Here is a 20,815-nt window from a genome sequence, read left to right as displayed (position 1 = left end):
GCATTATGGGGTCTGAGAACAAAAAAATCTTTTTTTTAAATCTAAGAATGTCTAAATCAGGACTATTCAAAACTGGTCTTCAGTTTGTGGTAGATTTAAGATCTTTACTTTTCTTCTTTTTCCTTTTTTTAACCCAATTTTCACTCAACACCACTTGTATGATTTAACGCATAGCTTATTCCAATTTGCACATACTAGTTTTTCAATCCAACCTAACCCAAAACAAAGGAGAAACATGATCAACCAGAGAGATCAAAAAGTGTAGTTAGTTCATCCCAGGAACAGATTTGAAGGTAAGATGACCGGGAGGAGAAAGGAAGTAATGAGGGAACATATGAAAATGAAGGAAGGAGAGTCATGCTAAATTTATTAAAATGGCTCAATTCAATGCAACACGTGTTTATTGAGTGCGAAGCATTTCGCTGGTCTTTTTAGTAATGCCAAGGTGAGCAAGACAGTCTTTGCCATTAAGGAGTTGGGAGCAGGAAGTGAATTAAGAAGGGCTGCTGCTAAGTCGCTTTAGTCGTGTCCGACTCTGTGCGACCCCAGAGACGGCAGCCCACCAGGCTCCCCCGTCCCTGGGATTCTCCAGGAAAGAACACTGGAGTGGGTTGCCATTTCCTTCTCCAATGCATGCATGCATGCTAAATCGCTTTGGTCGTGTCTGACTCTGTGCGACCCTGTGGACAGCAGCCCACCAGGCTCCTCTATCCACAGGATTCTCTAGGCAAGAGTACTGGAGTGGGTTGCCATTTCCTTCTCCAATTAAGAAGGGCACAAGTTATTAAAACATCATGCAGAATACATAAAGGAAATACAGGGAGAAGAGAACTGATATTAAGGATATTTTAATATGCCAGGGGCAGTCACGTATGTTAACTCACACATGTTAACAAGCCTTCCAAAACTTCCAGGTAAGCTAGAGGAGGATAGGTAACTTGTTCAAGGTCATTTAAGTGAAAAAGTCTATACTGGCTTTGTCCTCAACCCAGGTTGTAAAGCCTAGATCCTTTCAGGGCACCATAGCTAGGGGGAAGCTCGTGGGAGGGGATTAAGTTAAGACTGGAGGGAACAAAGAGATCAGAAAAGCTATTCAGGGCGGCGAGTAAGGTGGGCCTTGAAGATGAACAGGCGATTGGGCAGCCTCATGTGAGGAAAAAGGGAGGCACTTTCGGCTCCGGAAGGAGTGAAGGCTACTGGCCGCCCTGCCAGTCCTCCGGGTTGACCAGTCAATCTAGGCTGAAAAATTGTCGTCTGGTGGGTCCCTTCCCCAACCCAACCCCCTCTTCGCCCCCGTCTTTTCCTTTGGGACTTTTCAGCGTTCACCAATTTCAGCGTTAGGCACCTGTATTTTCTCCTTTGCTGTGAAACTTGAAAAATCTCAAATGTTCTAAAAACGACCACTGAGTCCCTTGGACGACGGTGGGGGTCCGACCGGCGCCCCTGACACAGCGCCCTCTCTCCCACCCCCTCAGCCAGGCCGCCACCCGCGGAGCGGCATGCGTCCCCGGGAAAGCGTGCTCCCCCGAGAGCAGGGTTTCCACCAGTGGGCGCCGCGGACGGGAGGCCGGGCGGCCGGGCTGGGGTCGCCGCGGTGGCTGCGGGTCCGAAGCGGCCGTGGCGGGGCGGGGCGGGGCCGCGGCGGGGCGGGGCGGGGCCGCCGGCGCACCTGCCCGGCGCGGCCGGACTCGCGGCGGCTGCGCAGACGACGTGCTCCCCCCTCCCGTCCCGCCGTGTGTTTACGTGGAGACGAAGATGGCGGCGGTGGTGACGACGCGGCCCGTGCGGCCGAGGACGGTCAGCCAGTGAGCGCGCAGACTGGTTCCGCTCCGGGAGGGGCGAGCGCCCGGACCGGCCCTGCGCCCTGCGCCGCGGAGCTCGCGGTCCCACCCCCGTTGGAAGCGACCTTGCCTTTCCTTCCCCGACCCCCTGCCTGTGTTCCCCCAGCCTTCCCCGCAGAAGCTATGGAGGACGAAGAGAGACAGAAGAAGCTGGAGGCTGGCAAAGCCAAGGTGAGAACCGGAGGCCGCCCGGCCTGCGCTGGGAGGCGGTGGCCGGGGAGGGCTGGGAGGGGTCCTGCGAGGCGGAGGCCTCAGCTCAGCAGCCCCGGCGCGCTGCCTGGGACGGAGGTGCTGCGGCGTCTGCCGTCGTCTTGCCCTCGTCCCCTTTTTCTAATTGAAAAAGCCTGGTGAGACACTACCTAGCGGTTATTTCCCTGATGACTGGGTGGTGTGGCTCCTTTCTCGTGAATGCCCAAATAAAACCTCTCTTTTTTTTTTTTTTTTTTACTGTATACGCTGATATAGCTTGCTTCTGAATCTCCAACCTTTGACTTGTTTTGAGGGAGTTTTCTGGGTTGTGCAGACATTGTGCTTTTCAGGGTGGGGATTTGGGGCTCTTCTTTATTCGGTTGGGGATTTGTACGCTCATCATCGGCTTGGCTTTCTTAGGTGGCACGCTGGCACTCTTGAGTGTGTGATTGGCCTATGACAGCTGTCTCAGTCGTGGCTTGAGTGTGCCACAAGTGCCAGCTGTGAACTTCGCTGTAGGGGCATTTTTAGAAGCATGGCTTTGTATGTTCGTGTTTGGAGGTCTTTGTCACGGCATGCGCCTTGTATTGTGTGGAATGTTACCGCAGTCTGCGAATGGAACTTCTGGGGACGAAAGGGTCCATATTCTTAGCATCACCTATAGAATTCTTGCTTTCTTGTCGAGTCCCTATCTTATATGTGTGTATGGAAAGGACTATAAAGCAAACAATGGAAAAGGTTTTATTATTCAGTGGGTTTCATGAAAATTTTGACATAGACGAAATATAAATTACATAGAATATTTCTTTTTAAAATTACGTGCTTGAGCATATTTCTTGACTGGCCAAAAGGACCCTTTCCTCCCTATGATGAAATTACAGTTTATAGACTGTATGTTGTTTTATTAGAGATGATTGTTCACAGTCATACTTGCATCTCAGTTAAATTACAAATAGTTTAACTGTTTCTTTTCGTCTCCGTCTCCTCCCTCCAAATAAGCAAAATGAGACTGGGTCTGATTTGGGTAATCACTGAAGAACCACACTGCAGAGATACAATCGTAGATGCTTAACATAAGTTTCTTAAACTAATGTAAGCATATAAACTAGCTCTGTATTATCTAAGGTCAAACCTTAAGTGTTTGTATCAGGTGGATTGTTATTTTAGGATCTACACACAGGGAAGGGAAATAAAGGCATCTTTAAGATCTCAAAGTTGCTTACATTTCTGCAGTCTTGAGGATCTGAGCACATCTATAAATCCAAGAAAGTGGAGGAAAAGTGTGCACCTCCTTCCAAAAGCATTGAAGTTCTAGTTAGACGTTTTGTTTGTTTGCTTGTTACCTCAGTATTTTTACTATCTGCCTCCAGAAGTATCTCTCCTAAGTATATATGAAGCAGTCCAAAAAACATAGTTTACTTTGGACAACACCTCTCATAATAGAGAATTTATTTAAATTGCTTTGGTTTGGCAAAAAAGAATTCTAGTTTCTTTGTGTGATTTCTGCCTATGGGATAAAAATCTTCTTCTTTTAACATTCACTTTCATTGTGGAAGATTATCTTCTAGAATTGAGCTGAATTTTTCTAGTCAGAAAAAAATTCAAGACAGGTAAGGCAAGATATGTTTGCTGGAGCATTGGCACCAAAATATAAAAACACTGGGACAGCCTTCAAAGACAATGTTAGGAGAATCACTTTCTAAACTATATTATTTAAGTCTGATAGAATATTTTTCAGCCATTAAGGTTATGAAGACTGATAGGAACATGGACAATAAGAACATGGACATCGAAAATAGTGTGTACATTATTTCTTTTGTATAAATGTATGCTTTTATGTTAGGACTTAAAACCTTTGGGTTGTGAGTGTAAGGTTGTTAAGCAAACCTGTGTCAAACTCCTGTTTTACACCAAGAGCTGGAAATACAGAGATGGTGACAGTCTGTTTTCTGAAGTTGCTCAAAGTTTAGCGGGACAGATACTGGGTAATAAGTATAGTGAGAGAGGTGGTATTATAGGATTTGTGGCAAATTGTTTCATTTGTTTAAATGTGTTAAATGTTGCTGCCTCATTTTTAAGACTGTTTTACAAAGAAGGTTCTTGATATTGATACTTAATGCAGTCTAGCCTGATATCTATCAAATGGTAAGTATGCAGTAAATATTTGCCTAGTGAATGAATGAGCAGAATGACTATGAGCTGTTAACATGTGCTGCTTGACTAGCATGTTGTAATTTAATAACAGTAATTCAGAATTCTTGTCATTGGAAGTCTCATTGCTGGCATTAAAGATCACTTAAAATAACCATTTCTAAAACTTTATTAGATACTTGGTTCTCTAAATGTCTTGTTTGTTCATTGAATTTAAATACTGTATTTGCTAATCTGTAAAACCACAACTTGTAAATTTGCTTCTTGGTGTTTGGTAAACTATTCATTGAAAAACTACTTCCTTTCTGTATCTATAAATGATAATTTTTTAAATGACCTGTTGTGAATACAGTATAGTATACTTTATAAAATGTGTTATACCAACCAAAATTTGCAATGATAGAAGAATAAATTTGGTATGTGTGCTGTGCTTAGTCGCTCAGTCGTGTCCGACTTTTTGCGACCTCACGGACTGTAGCCCACCAGGCTCCTCTCTGTCCATGGGGATTCTCCAGGCAATAATACTGAAGTGGGCTGCCATGCCCTCCTCCAGGGGATCTTCCCAACCCAGGGATCAAACCCACGTCTCCCACATTGCAGGTGGATTCTGTACCATCTGACCCACCAGGGAAGCCCAAATTTCCATATATGTAGCCATCAAAATAATTCTGCAGAAATGTTCTGATTTGGGAAAATGCCCACAAATAACACCAGATTGATAAAAATGTTACCAAAAAAAAGTATATATACAATCTTTATATATGAAGACACCTGAAAAAAAAAATGCACCAAGATATAAATGATGGTTATCTCTGGGTGGTGGGTTATAGGCAGTTTTAATTTCCTTTACACTCTTAGTATTTTCCAGATTCTCTGCAGTATATTTCTTTTATGACCAGTAAAAATGTTTAAATGCCATTTTTGAAAACAATAAAAGCTTATCAAATATAGTATGTTGAAGAGAATGTTATATTGTTTGATCATTATACGGAACAAGAAGATGAGCCCTAGGGTAAACTACAGTTCTTATTCCAGTGCTGTTTCCATTATGTATTTGGGATTCTCTATTATTAGACGTTTATATATCTCCCTTCTGGCTTTGTAGATCTCATGCTTTTTCTCTGTCGATTCTCATTGCCATGAGCATGCCTATCTTGGTGGCTCCGTCTCACCTGCGTCCTCCGCTAATGTGCTGATTTAGATTTGCTGTGACTAGCTTGAGGGGCTGGCTTGTAATAACCAAGCACTGGTGGAGCCTTGTGAACGCGCTGTATGACAGTTTCGTTCTTCTGCCACTTGTTGGTTTTTTCATTTGCTGTTGGGTCCTCAGTTACTTCCTCAGTACTGAGGTAGTAAGAAGCATGACCTGTGGAGACCTGAGACATTACTGCATTAAGTAAATATTTTCAGAACCAGGCTAACCTCATTGCAAGGAGCTAATAAGGACAGCGCTACACAGGCCGTCCTTGTGTTGATCCAGAGTTCTAACTCCACTTTAAGTGACTTCAGTTTTTTCCAAGTAAAATTATCTACAATTTTATGGAAAAGAAAGTGTTGTAATATTAGCAAACAGAATTAGAGGACAGTTGTATATTTAGTATAAAATTACTTCTGCATATTCACAGAATGTATACTTTTTAACATTCTACTGGCAGAATTCTATAAAACCAAAGTTTTTATTAGCTATTCAGCATTTTATATAATTGGCATTGTTGAATAATTATAAAAATTTTTGCCTGTTGCATTCAGTAAGTAATAATTATATGATTGTTTAATGAGCATTTTCCATTTGAGAAATATTGCCAGCTCTATACAAAAAGGACAGTGCTCTCTGCAAGTTGTATATTAGGTTATTGATAATAGGACTCTTCAATCGTTAGTCATGGTGTATAATCGTTCTTTACATATTTCAGACACTCCCCTCCACCACTAAGAACATTGCTCTCCATCCCTGTTTCTTATATACTTTCTAGTTTTTTATTCTTATCTGCGACATCACTTGCTTAGCTTTCAAAGTAGGTGCTGCAGTTTGATACCTTCAACATTTGTAAGAGTGGTGCACTGTCTGCGATTTAAAAACCAACTCATGACCTTTAGTGTTTGTTGGAAGAAAAAAAGCAAAAAGTGATTTTTAGTTTATGAGCTTTAAAGAGAGAATATGGAGGAAAGAATGGGCAGAACAGGTTTCTCGAAGTTTATATTGAAGAGAGGTTTTGAAGGCTAATCCAGGGACATGGCAGGAACAGGGATAGAGCAGTGATTGGGTAAAAGAGCCTCAAGATCCGATGAAGAGACACTTGGTAAGGAGGTCTGTGGTGTCCTGTTAGTGAAACTGAAAGTTGAATAAGCTCATGAAAAACAGAAAGTGAAAAAGAGAGATTTATCCCAGTGACTGGGATATGACAAGATTAGAGCAAAAATTATTTTTAAACCAAACACCTTATTTTTATGTATAAGAAGTTTGTAGTAAGAATTAAACTATGACTGTAAAATATTTATCTGTTGTAGGCTACTGATTATTGAACTGTAAGTGAATTTCCTCTAATATGAAAGCTAGAAAAGGTTCTCATGGTAAATTGTTAAACGTTAAATGATGAGGAATGTTTTTCATATCTCAATTCAGTTCTACTGAAATTGAAATTGGATATCTTATTTCGTTAGTTAGCATCTCTTTAAAAACTTTAATTTGGAAAGCTTCAGAATTTTTCAAAGTTTATTTATAAACTTATAAAAGGGCTGTTTTGCATTTGGAGCTTCTGTATTTATATGCTGTTTGTTGTACAAGAAAAGACATTTATTTGCTTATTTGTTCAACCAACATTTTTGAACGCCTACGGCTGCAGCTATGGACTTATACTTGGCAAGCAATTATTTAAATTATGATGAATTCTGTGCCTTATTGTCTGCGGGAAAAATCCTGTCACAGTCCATGACTCTCAACAGGTGTTCTGAAGAAAAAGTGTGTTAATGATTGAAAGCTTTTGAGTTCTTGTGGTGCTATATATAAGAAGCTATGATTTTTCTTTTTTTTTTTAACTTGAGGTGGAAGTCATGTAAAAATTAACCATCTTAAAACAATACAGAGGCATTTAGTATGTACATAGTATTGTGCAACTACAACTTATGTCTAGTTCCAAAACATTTTTATCATCCCAGAATAAAGCCCTGTATCCATTAAGAAGATATTCTTCATTCCCTTCTTCCCCCAGCCTCTAGCAGCTACCAGTCTGCTTTCTATTTGAATAAGTTTACCTATTCTAGGTATTTCATATAAATGTAACCATACGATTTGACCCCTGGTACCTTTTTTTCACTTGGTGTAATGTTTTCAGTGTGCATCAGTATTGTATATATCAGTTTTTCATCTCCTTTTATGGCTAAATAATATTCTGTCGTATGTACATACCACATTTTGTTTATTTATTCATTGATGCGCATTTAAGTTGCTTCTACCTTTTGGCTATTGTGAAGAGTGCTTCTGTGAACATTCATATATGGTATTTGAGTACCAGTTTTCATTTCCCTTGGGTATATACCTTAGTTCAGTTCAGTCACTCAGTCGTGTCCGACTCTTAGCGACCCCATGAATCGCAGCATGCCAGGCCTCCCTGTCCATCACCAACTCCCAGAGTTCACCCAAACTCATATCCGTTGAGTCGATGATGCCATCCAGCCATCTCATCCTCGGTCGTCCCCCTTCTCCTCCTGCCCCCAATCCCTCCCAGCATCAGGGACTTTTCCAGTGAGTCAGCTCTTCACATGAGGTGGCCAAAGTATTGCAGTTCCAGCTTCAGCATCAGTCCTTCCAATGAACACCCAGGACTGATCTCCTTTAGGATGGACTGGTTGGATCTCCTTGCAGTCCAAGGGACTCTCAAGAGTCTTCTCCAACACCACAGTTCAAAAGCATCAATTCTTTGGCGCTCAGCTTTCTTCACAGTCCAACTCTCACATCCATACATGACCACTGGAAAAACCATAGCCTTGACTAGATGGACCTTTGTTGACAAAGTAATGTCTCTGCTTTTGAATATGCTGTCTAGGTTGGTCATAACTTTCCTTTCAAGGAGTAAGTGTCTTTTAATTTCATGGCTGCAATCACCATCTGCAGTGATTTGGGAGCCCCCAAAAATAAAGTCTGACACTGTTTCCACTGTTTCCCCATCTATTTCCCATGAAGTGATGGGACCAGATGCCATGATCTTCGTTTTCTAAATGTTGAGCTTTAAGAGTAGAATTTCTGAATCATATGGTAATTCTGTGTTTTTGAGAAACCACCAAACTTTTTCCAGAGTGGCTATACCCATTCCCAACAGCAGTGTATGAGAGTTCTAATTTCTCCATATCTTCACCAACACTTATTGTTTTCTAGTTTTTAAAAATTATGGCTATTCTAGTGGGTGGGAGGCAGTATCTCATTTTGCTTTTGCTTTTTAATTTCCTAGTGACTAAGAATGTTGAACATCTTTTCATGTGCTTATTGCCCATTTGTCTGTCTTCTTTGAAGTGTCTGTGCATGTCCTTTGCCCATTTTTTAATAGGGCTGTTACCAGCTTCTTTTGCATAATACTACTATTACTTATATTTATGTTACATACAAGTTGTTATATACTGAAGGGGCGAAAGAGTGAGAAACTTGCACTCGGGCAGGTGATCTTCAGTAGGATTATCTCCCATTTTTTTTTTTTTTTTTTTTTAGGCCTTCTGCTCTCTGCCAAAATTTAAACTGGTCCTTCCTTTCAGTTCTTGGTTTGACTAGAGCATGATGCTCAAGTTTGAATTCTGTGTAGGTCAATGAGTCATTTCGTTCTATGGCCAGCTGTTTATCAAGTCCATGCAGTCGGTCCAGGGGGCACTTGTTGGGTTTTTGGCTTGATCATTACCAATCCTTTTTCACTGTGGGAGAAAATAACCCAATCTTTAGTAGCAAAAAGACCTGCCATTTGCATATGTGAACACAATAGATCTGTACAGATATTTTACTAGCATAAGACATTTTTGTTATCACAGTGACTCCCCTTTTACTTCTAGAGTTTTTGTGGCCATGGTCACCAGAATATCACTTAGGATACTTAAAGCTCATGGTTGATTTGACCATGGGTTTAGTGCTTTTCAAAAACTTAGAATTGCTCCAGAAGTGATTTTGCCTAGGTTGTTTATTTAAATCTCTAGATTCTCTTGTACTATGAAAAATGCCTTTATTCCCTTTGTTCATGAACAGTGTGCTGTTTGTTTTCTGTTGCCACCAGGGTTATGATGCTTATTGTGGTTTGCTGTTCACTGAGATTCTTATGTGGTATAAAAGTTTCTCTGTAAGTCTAACTTTTTTTTCCTTTTAAGAAATCATATCTTAAAGCCCCTCCAGTCAGTTCTTTTCTTTTAAGACATCATTCATCAAAACCCCCAAATTATTATTTTTACCAATAAGAACTATATTAAACTTTAATATTCAAAATCCTCATCTATAAAGATTTGAATATATAAATTGTGTTAATTGAATTAGGTTCTCCAGTTACAGAGCTTTGAACAACTAACTGGGTATAAGGTCAAGAATCTCTTTCCTTCTTTATATTGAGCACACAGAATTTGCAAACAAAATTCCTTGTTTACTAAGGATCACTCATTGTGGACTCTGATTAGACAGTATTTATTCCTCAGGGGTCTCACTTTTTCAAGTTGATACTGCATTACTGTTTCCCCAGGGAAAACAGGGGCAGGGACCAATTATAACTAAAAATATTTGTTGGGAATTTATAGGTTGGGGCTGGAAGTTACAGAAACCTTTCAAAGATAACTTAAAACATTGAGTATATTTTAATGTAAAACTATCTATGTTTGCCAAACTGATACTTAGTTTTTAATTTATATAAATTCCTCTCCTAATGAAAATATTAATAGATGTCTGGGCATTTTTATCCAGTGCACGTCCCTTTAACAAGAGAGCTCTCATTTAATGGAAATAAAAACAAAAAAGAAATAAATAGGGTCTACTTAAACTCAAAAGGTTTTGCTGCTGCTGCTAAGTCACTTCAGTCGTGTCCGACTCTGTGGGACCCCAGAGACGGCAGCCCACCAGGCTCCCCCATCCCTGGGATTCTCCAGGCAAGAACACTGGAGTGGGTTGCCATTTCCTTCTCCAATGCGTGAAAGTGAAGTTGCTCAGTCGTGTCCGACTTTAAGCGACCCCATGGACTGCAGCCCACCAGGTTCCTCCGTCCATGGGATTTTCCAGGCAAGAGTACTAGAGTGGGGTGCCATTGCCTTCTCCAAGGGTTTTGCACAGCAAAGGAAATAAACAAAAAAACAACCCACAGATTGGGAGAAAATATTTGTAAATGATGTGACTGACAAGGGATTATTAGTCTCCAGAATTTACAAACAGCTCATGATGCTTGAGTGAGTGAGTGAAAGTCGCTCAGTTGTGTCTGACTCTTTGCGACCCTATGGACTATACAGTCCATGGAGTTCTCCAGGCCAGAATACTTGAGTGGGTAGCCATTCCCTTCTCCAGGGAATCTTCCCAACCCAGGCATCGAACTCAAGTCTCCCACATTGCAGGCAGATTCTTTACCAGCTGAGCCACCGGGAAAGCCCTCATGATCCTTAATACCCCAAAACAAACAACCCAATCAACAAATGTGTGGAAGACCTAAATAGACATTTCTCCAAAGAAGACATACAGATGGCCAATAGATACATCAAAAGATGTTCAGGATCACTAATTATTAGAGAAATGTAAATCAAACTACAATGAGATATAAATCCACAAACAATAAATGCTGGAGAGGGTGTGAAGAGAAAGGGGCCCTCCTACAGTGTTGGTGGGTATGTAAATTGGTACAGCCACTATGGAGAACAGGATGGAGGTTCCTTAAAAAACTAAAAATAGAGCTACCATATGACCCTTCATGGCAAATAGATGGGGAAACAATGGAAACAGTGACAGACTTTATTTTAGTGACTGAAGCCATGAAATTAGAAGACACTTGCTCCTTGGAAGAAAAGTTATGACCAACCTAGACACCACATTAAAAAGCAGAGACATCACTTTGCCAACAAAGATCCATCTAATCAAAGCTATGGTTTTCCCAGTAGTCATGTATGGATGTGAGAGTTGGACTGTAAAGAAAGCTGAGCGCTGAAGAATGGATGCCTTTGAACTGTGGTGTTGGAGAAGACTCTTGAGAGTCCCTTGGACTGCAAGGAGATCCAACCAATCCATCCTAAAGGAGATCAGTCCTGGGTGTTCATTGGAAGGACTGATGTTGAAGCTGAAACTCCAATACTTTGGCCACCTGATGCGAAGAGCTGACTTTTGAGAAAACCCCGATGCTGGGAAGGATTGAAGGTGGGAGGAGAAGGGACGACAGAGGATGAGATGTTGGATGGCATCACCAACTCAATGGACATGAGTTTGAGTAAACTCCAGGAGTTTGTGATGGACAGGGAGGCCTGATGTGCTGCAGTCTGTAGGGCCGTAAATAGTTGGACATGAGTGAGTGACTGAACTGAATTGAACTGAAGTATCTGCAGAGAACACTGAGATGCAAACTATTTACAAAGCTAGGAGGTGATGATATCTGTGAAACTAAGGGAAGCATTTCAAGTAAGAAGTGGCCGCTTGTCAAAAATGAGAAATCAAGTGTGATGAAGACTTGAAAAGTAACCTTTACCTCTAGCAGTAGTTGGTCAGAAAGCGATATGAGTAATTCAGGTTATTGTGAGAAGGGGAGTGAATGTGAATCAGGAAACCATGGTGAATGTTACCTACTTTTTCAAAGTTTTTTTTTTTTTTTTTTTTTTTGTAAAAAGCATCGTAATACTAGTGGTTATGAGCTTGGACTAGACCAGACAGTCTGGAATCAAATCTTGGCTCTGCATTTTTTTATCTTTGTGACTTTATGCAAGTTACTTAACCTCTCAGTACTGCTGTTTCCCATCTGGAAAATAAGAACAGTGATATCAGCTGCGTTGGGGTTGTTGTGAGGATTCAACTTACACATATAAAGCTCTTAGAACATTGTCAAATTATAAGAAGTTTACAGGAAGTATTAGCCATCATCAACATCATCAGTCTCATGCTGGAGCATAGCATGATGCTCCATACAGTTAATAGATGCTCTGTACAGTTAATAGATTAAACTGTATAGCAGAGAATTAGATTGGAGAAGTAGTCTGGGATCACATAATGAGGAGCCACATAATTCAGCTGACAGAGTATGGATTTTACCCTAAAAATAGCCAAAAACTGAAAGAATGTGTATGTCACATGTTTAAGCTCTGAAGAGGTTATTCTTTTCCAGAAAATATTATGTGCCATGTTCAGGTGGGTATGCTGCCACCAGGTGGCAAGTGTCAATTATTGCTGTACAGGTGAAGCAGTAAAACCGCGCATGCGTGTGTGTGTACAGGTGAAGCAGTAAACTGTGTGTTTTAATATGAAATATTAATTGATCCAAATGGCCAAATGTAAGCACCCTAATTCTAGCAGGGCACTTTGTTCCCAAAAACTGAGCAGTTATGTGAAGGAGAGAAAAAGAGGGTAATTGAAAAGATAGATTTCAAAGAAAGCTAACACAGGTATAGTTGGGCCTCATGTGAAACTGAAAAGCCATTTGGAGTCAGTGCATTCTGTCAAACCTTATTTCACTCTCATAATATCTGACACCCTTCTCTTTGCAAATCAGCTTCCTCTCCTTGTACCTCAGTTTGTACAAGACAAAAAATTACAGGATGAATTCCCATGTCTGTTCTATTCATTGGAATTGTTTTCCACAATCGACACTTAAAAGAAGAGGAAAAGAAACATTATTTAAATAGAGTAACCAGATCATGGAACAACAGACTGGTTCCAAATAGGAAAAGGAGTACGTCAAGGCTGTATATTGTCACCCTGCTTATTTAACTTATATGCAGAGTACATCATGAGAAACTCTGGGCTGGAAGAAGCACAAGTTGGAATCAAGATTGTCGGGAGAAATATCAATAACCTCAGATATGCGGATGACACCACCCTTGTGGCAGAAAGTGAAGAAGAACTAAAGGGCCTCTTGATGAAGGTGAAAGAGGAGAGTGAAAAAGTTGCCTTAAAGCTCAACATTTGGAAAACTAAGATCATGGCATCCAGTCCCATTACTTCATGGCAAATAGATGGGGAAACAGTGGAAATAGTGGCTGACTTTATTTTTCTGGGCTCCAAAATCATCACAGATGGTGATTGCAGCCATGAAATTAAAAGACGCCTACTCCTTGGAAAGAAAGTTATGACCAACCTAGATAGCATATTCAAAAGCAGAGACATTACTTTGTCAACAAAGGTCCGTCTAGTCAAGGCTATGGTTTTTCCAGTAGTCATGTATGGATGTGAGAGTTGGACTATAAAGAAAGCTGAGCACAAAAGAATTGATGCTTTTGAACTGTGGTGTTGGAGAAGGACTGATGCTAAAGCTGAAAGTCCAATACTTTGGCCACCTGATGCGAAGAGCTGATTCATTTGAAAAGACCCTGATGCTGGGAAAGATTGAGGGCAGGAGAAGGGGACGACAGAAGATGAGATGGTTGGATGGCATCACCGACTCAATCGACATGGGTTTGGGTGGACTCCGGGAGTTGGTGATGGACAGGGAGGCCTGGCGTGCTGCGGTTCATGGGGTTCCAAAGAGTTGGACATGACTGAGTGACTGAACTGAACTGAACCAGATCAATTCATAGAGTAAGCATCTAGCTTAGCGGTTCGCAGACTTTCCTGCACAGTAGAAGCATCTGGAAAGCTTAAAACAATTTCAAAGCCTAAGTCACACTCCATCCCCAAATCAGAAAATCTGGGATGTGAGCCAGGAGTCGCTATTTTATAAAGATCCTCAATATGCAATAAATTTTGGGTCCCACTTCACATAGCTGCTTTGCGTGATTCTGCAAAACTAAGTTGATTATACATCGTGAACTCTTATATGCCAGCTACTTTACTTGGTGTGCAACTAAAGATGTGTGGATGATTTCATGTCAGAAGGAAAATCTGGCTTTGTTGATAGAGAACAAAAATATTTCAGTCTGCAACATGACTAGTAAGTTGATACATAAATGTACTTTGTGAGTGATTTTAGGGATATTTATTTGATTATTGCATCATGCACTGATTTTAAACTCCTTCAGTAAGATTCATCTCCTCCCTGTTACTTTCTAGACATCTTTTCTAACTCTTTGTTCTCTAATTCCAAGAGAAAAATCTCATCAACTGCCTCTTTTCTCATCAAATCAAGAGTAGGAGGATCAGCTGGGGTGTCCTGGGTGGTAGGATCTCTGAGCACTGGCCAGTTTCCTCAGCAGGAAATTCTGCATTCTTCAAAAGTACTTAAATATGTTTCACCTACAAAAGAATACATATAAAATATGTGGATAAGAAGATGATTTTTTAAAAACTACCTCTGTGCCTATCACCCAGTTTAAGGAATATGCACATTTAAATACTTCTGAAACCTTTCCCATCCTAATCTTACCCCCTCCCACCTCAGGTAATCATGGTTCTGAATTTTCTTTATTAGTGCCTTGTTTTTCTATACTACATATGTTTACTTAAACGGTGTATTAGTTTTTCTGTTTTTGAACTTAATGATATCATAAGCAGTCAGAGATTTTCTTTTTGTTCAGTATTGCACGTACTATTCCAGTATTAAGAATTTACCTCATTTAGCATTCTCATACCAGTGAGCATTTCGGTTGTTTGCAGTGTTTCTCACTGTTACAGACACTGGTGCTGTGTTAACTTGAGCTCGTTTTCTGAGACTTAGCGTGTGCCAGGGGCCTGGAGGTGTGCAGAGGTCATAACCCCATGGTCCTCAGGCCACGGAGAGTAGTGCCTGTTGAGGCAAAACCAAAAGCCAGCTGGTGTTGGTGTGTGTGTTGTGCACCTGGTCTCATCACAGATGAGCTCTGACTTGTCCCTTGGAGCTGTTGGTGCGTACCGGATGCCTCACAAGGTGGGCCATGGAAGTGACCAGCTGTGGCAATTCTTTTATTTTTTTAAGTTGATATTTCCTACAAAAAATGTGCGCATAAGAGAGATCAATAGTCCATTGTTGTTTTTCAGTCGCTGAGTCGTGTCTGACTTTTTGCGACCCCATGGACGGCAGCACGCCAGGCTCCCCTTCCTTGGTTATCTCCCTGAAAGTGAAAGTTGCTCAGTATCTGACCCCATGAACTATACAACCCATGGTATTCTCCAGGCCAGAATACTGGAGTTGGTAGCCTTTCCCTTCTCCAGGGGATCTTCCCAACACAGGGATAGAACCCAGGTCTCCCGCGTTGCAGGCAGATTCTTTACCAACTGAGCTATCAGGGAAGCCCCACTTTGCTCAGATTCATGCCCATTTAGTTGGTGACCATCTAACCATATCATCCTCTGTCTCCCCCTTCTAGTTTTGCCCTCAATCTTTCTCAGCATTAGGATCTTTTCCAGTGAGTCAGCTTTTTGCATCAGGTGGCCAAAGTATTGGAGCTTTGGCTTCAGCAACAGTCCTTCCAGTGAATATTCAGGACTAATTTCCTTTAAGATTAATTGGTTTGCTCTCCTTGCAGTCCAAGGGACTCTCAAGAGTCTTCTCCAACACCACAGTTCAAAAGCATCCATTCTTCAGCGCTCAGCTGAATGTAGAGTTTCAAGCCAGCTTTTTTACCCTCCTCAAAAGGCCCTTTAGTTTGTCTTTACTTTCCTGCCATGAGAGTGGTATCATTTGCATATCTGAGGTTGGTGATGTTTTTCCTGGCAATCTTGATTCCAGCTGTGCTTCATCCATTCTGGCATTTCCCATGATGTAATCTGCATAGTTAATAAGTTAAATAAGCAGAGTGACAGTATACAGCCTTGACATACTCCTTTCCTAATTTGAAACCAGTCCATTGTTCCATGTCCGGTTCTAACTGTTGCTTCTTGACCTGCATACAGGTTTTTCAGGAGACAGGTCAGGTGGTCTGGTACTCTCATATCTTTAAGAATTTTCCACAGTTTGTTGTGATCCACACAGTCAAAGGCTTTAATGTAGTCCATGAAGTAGAAGTAGTAAATGTGTTTCTGGAACCCCCCTTGCTTTCTCCATGACCCAGCAAATGTTGGCAGTTTGGTCTCTGGTTCCTCTGCCTCTTCAAAACCCAGCTTGTACATCTGGAAGTTCTTGTTTCACAAACTGCTGAAGCCTACCTTGAAGGATCGTGAACATAACCATGCTAGCTGTGATCCATGAAGGGGAGTAGTCCATTACTTATGGTTTATAAATGAATAAACCTCAGGTTATAACCTGGAATGTATTTATGCTGCTGAGCATGATAGCATCCATTACAGATATATCTTGTCTTAGAGATTCTCCTTTACATGAACTGCTATTTATGTCGGAGAAGGCAACGGTGCCCCACTCCAGTACTCTTGCCTGGAAAATCCCATGGACGGAGGAGCCTGGTGGGCTACAGTCCATGGGGTCTCTAGAAGTCGGACACGACTGAGAGACTTCACTTTCACTTTTCACTTTCATGCATTGGAGAAGGCAATGGCAACCCACTCCAGTGTTCTTGCCTGGAGAATCCCAGGGATGGGGGAGCCTTGTGGGCTGCCGTCTCTGGGGTCGCACAGAGTCGGACACGACTGAAGTGACTTAGCATGCGTGCTATTTATGTATTTGTTTTTAATGAGATTAAACTTAGGTTGGGGCATAGTATTGTTCTTCTCACCATTCAATGTTAGCAGTAAATGAGGTGACAGTGAAATAAAACAGAAGTAGGTGGCTCAGTTGGTAAAGAATCTGCCTGCAGTATAGGAGACCCGGGTTTGATCCCTGGGTCGGGAAGATCCCCAGGAGAAGGAAATGGCAACCCACTCCGTACTCTTGCCTGGAGAACCGCATGGACAGAGGAGCCTGGAGGGCTACGGTCCCTGGGGTCGCACAGGGTCGGGCACGACTGAGCGACTGAACCTCCACCGCCACCAGGTGGCATCTGAACAGCGATGTGTAACAGCCTGTCACTGCTAGGAGTCAGCTTGCAGGATGTTGTGAGGGTGTCTGGAGAGGCTGATGAAAGAGGTCATCAGGACACTGTAGTTCTGGGACTTCTGCCTTATTTCTGTCCTTTGGGATGAAATTTTTGGTAGATGTGTAATTGTATAATATCCATTTAAAAATAATGATATCAACATATGGGCCCAAAGTTTTAATAATGAATAGTCTTTACAGATCTTTGAGGGAGGAGGGGAGGCAGTGATAATCTTTAAAAAAGGAAACAATTACCCATACTCTAATTTGTTGCTGCTGTTGTTCAGTCACTCAGCCATGTCCGACTCTTTGCGACCCCATGGACTGCAGCACGCCAGGGTTCCCTGTCCATCACTAACTCCCAGAGCTTGCTCAAACTCATGTCCATCGAGTCGGTGATGCCATCCAGCCTTCTCATCCTCTGTTGCCCCCTTCTCCCACCTTCGATCTTTCCCAGCATCAGGGTCTTTTCCAATGAGTCATTTCTTCGCATCAGGTGGCCAAAGTATTGGAGCTTCAGCATCAGTCCTTCCAGTGAATATTCAGGGTTGATTGATTTCCTTTAGGGTTGACTGGTTTGATCTTCTTGCAGCCCAAGGGATTCTCAGGGGTCTTATCCAACACCCCAGTTCCAAACCGTCAGTTCTTCAGTGCTCAGCCTTCTTTATGGGCTAACTCTCACATCCTTACATGGCTACTGGAAAAACCATAGCTTTGACTGTATGGCCTTTGTGGGCAAAGTGATGTCTCTGCTTTTTAATACGCTGCCTAGGTTTGTCATAACTTTTCTTCCAAGGAGCAAACGTCTTTTAATTTCATGGCTGCAGTCACTGTTATGCAGTGATTTTGGAGCCCAAGAAAATAAAAGTCTGTCATTGTTTCCCCATACTTTCATAACCTGTAAGTAATTACTGTTGACAGTTTGTTGATTCTGTTTCTGTGTATATTTTTAAACTTAACTTGTGTCATGCTCTATATGTAATTTTGGCTTCTTTTCTCCCCTGACTTATATTGAGAGCATTCTCTCACATTAAATTTTTTTGGAAAACATGGTCTTTGTCAGCTGCGTAATATTACTTGTATGATTGTACAGTAATGTAATCATGGACCTGATATATCAGTTTAGTTTTTTTTTTTTAAGGAAGAAATCTAAAATTATTGCTATTGGTGCCTCTGTTTTGTAAAAAAAAAAAAAATTTTTTTTTTTTGACTCAACAGGTGTTTATTGAGAACCTATGTATAAGCACTGTTCGAGACTGTTTGAGACTTTGATTTTGATGAAAATTCCTGCCCTCCGGGGGCTATCTTCTGGTTATTTGTTCTGTAGTAATAATGTGACATCATATACTTCATATATATGAAGCCTAAACAGTTTTTTCATAATTTTATACACTTAGAAGTTTGATCTAAACTCTATAATGTAATCATTCCACTTTTTATTCTATATCTTTTTTTTTTTTCATTTGGGATCATTTAGTAATAAATACTGTTTATTGAATTGCTTTTTCAAGCAGTGGTTTAAAAATCTTATTATAGTGTAGAATTGTAGTTTTTCTCTTGTATAATTAAGTGATAGTACAGGGAATAAGAAGAAAAACAATTGAAAAATGTTTTTCTAAAATAGGCACTAAAAACTGAAAGAAATTTTATTGATTGCCATATAGTTGATCTACAATATTAGTTTCAAGTGAACATCAGAGAGTCAATATCTTTATAGTCCACTCAAAGTTGTTATAAAGTACTGTGTATATCCCTTGTGCTGTGCAGCTCATCCTTGTGTCTTACTCACAGTGGTTGTACGTTTTTTATCCCCTACCCCTGTATCTTGTTCCTCTCCCCTCTGGTAACCACTCATTTGTTCTCTGTATCTGAGGCTGTTTCTGCTTTGTTATATTCACTGTTTGTTTTAGTTTTTAGATTCCACATAAAAGTGAGAGCCTAGGGTACTCATCTGTTTCTGACCTATTTCAGTAAGCGTAACACCCTCTAGTCCATGCATGTTGTTGCAGACGGCAGAAGTTCATATTTTATGGCTCAGTCATAGTCCAGTGTGTGTGTGTGTGTGTGTGTGTGTGTGTGTGTGTGTGCACCATTTTCTTTAGCCCGTCTTCTGCTGGTGGACACATAGGTGGCTTCCATATATTGGCTGTTGTAAATAATGCTACTGAGAACATTGGGGTGCATGTGTGTTTTTGACATACATGCATTAGTGTGCATTAGTGTTTTTGTTTTCTTCAGATATATCACTTAGGAGTAGAATTGCTGTATCATATGGTAAAACTGAAAGAAATTTTAAGAGATCCTTCTATACTTCCTCTTTTTTGTAAATTGAAAAAGCTGAGTTCTCTTGAGGGTACGTGGCTTGTCCAGTATCACATAGCTAGCTTATCAGAGTCTTTATAGACACAACAGTCCAGTACTCTATTATATGTAGTCTGTATTCTTTTTGAAACATTACTTGCATTCAGAAAAGTATGTGGGCCTACTGTGTGGCAGACAGTGAAATATGGTAAAATGTGCAAAATTAAGATAACTTTTTAGGCTGCAGAATCTTTTTTCTTAGACACTAAAGTTTTCCTAAACTTTAAGAACAGTTCTGCATTGAATGAGGTTATAGGGTATAAATAAGCCTGTCGGCCCCATGAGCTGAAGGTCTGTGGTCTTCTTCACATCTGATTTCCTCAGGTCCGTTCGGCACTGTTATTTTCCAGCACTTTGTATCTTTGTGCTATTGTTGGGAAACATTCTTCAGAGCATCTTTAGACTGTTGCCTTTGTCCTCTTTGCTTTCAGTTGCCCCACTTCAGCTCTACATACAAATTGTCTTTCGATCAACTGTGTTAATCATCTTTTTGTTTTCATAGTTAAGCCCGTGGAGTTTTGTTGTAATAGCTTGTACAGCATGCTTATGCAACATTCATTAAGGAATATCACAAAGATTTAAAGACCGCACGGACAAGTACAAATAGTCACTGTAATTAGAAATAATGATTTTAAAAGTTTTCTACAGTAAAAATATAGAAAGTAACTCTACTTACAGCTGTTTTTGAAAACTGGAGAAAGTTGGTAACATTTTTAAAACACTTTATAATCTTTTTGGGGTGTGTGTGTGTGTGTGTGTTTGTATTTTCCCCCTAGTGTTGTCAAAAAAGTATATGTTGTTTTGGTGATTTCATTTGTTCATGCCTTAACCTCGTGTTCTAATTTTAATGTTGCTGTTTTTAATTGTTGCTGTTCATTTGCTAAATCGTGTCTGACTCTGCAACCCTAGGGACACTAGGCTCCTCTATCCTCCACTTTCTCCTGCAGCTTGCTCAAATTTTTGTTGATTGAGTTGGTGATGCTGTCTAACCATGTCATCCTCTGTCTCCCCTTCTCCTTGCGCCTTCAGTCTTTCCCAGCATCAGGATCTCTTCCAGTGAGTCAGCTCTTTGTGTCACGTGGCCCAAATATTGGAGTGTCAGCTTTAGCAGCAATTTTTCCAGTGAATATTCAGGGTTGATTTCTTTTAGGATGGATTGGTTTGATCTCCTTGCAGTCCAAGGGACTCCCAGCTCTTTTCCAGCACCATAGTTCGAAAGCATCAATTCTTTGGTGCTCAGCCTTCTTTAGGGTCCAA

General features: G+C 40.9%; 1 protein-coding gene across 4 annotated transcripts in view; it reads left to right on the top strand.

Moving 5' to 3' along the window:
* Nucleotides 1–1,741: 1,741 nt before the first annotated feature.
* AKAP9 (A-kinase anchoring protein 9) overlaps nucleotides 1,742–20,815 on the top strand; it is a 166,543-nt gene continuing 147,469 nt past the window's right edge. For all 4 annotated transcript variants that reach the window (XM_070369878.1, XM_070369877.1, XM_070369876.1 and 1 more), the window contains exon 1: nucleotides 1,742–2,012. In XM_070369878.1, the coding sequence (XP_070225979.1) occupies nucleotides 1,965–2,012 (48 nt within the window). In that variant the 5' untranslated portion in view covers nucleotides 1,742–1,964. The remainder of the gene's footprint in view (nucleotides 2,013–20,815) is intronic.

The sequence above is a fragment of the Bos mutus genome, chromosome 4 (genome assembly GCF_027580195.1).
Source record: "Bos mutus isolate GX-2022 chromosome 4, NWIPB_WYAK_1.1, whole genome shotgun sequence".
Taxonomy (NCBI): Eukaryota; Metazoa; Chordata; class Mammalia; order Artiodactyla; family Bovidae; genus Bos; species Bos mutus.
Note: the sequence above shows the minus strand (reverse complement) of the source record. Positions and strands in the feature narration are given on the sequence as shown.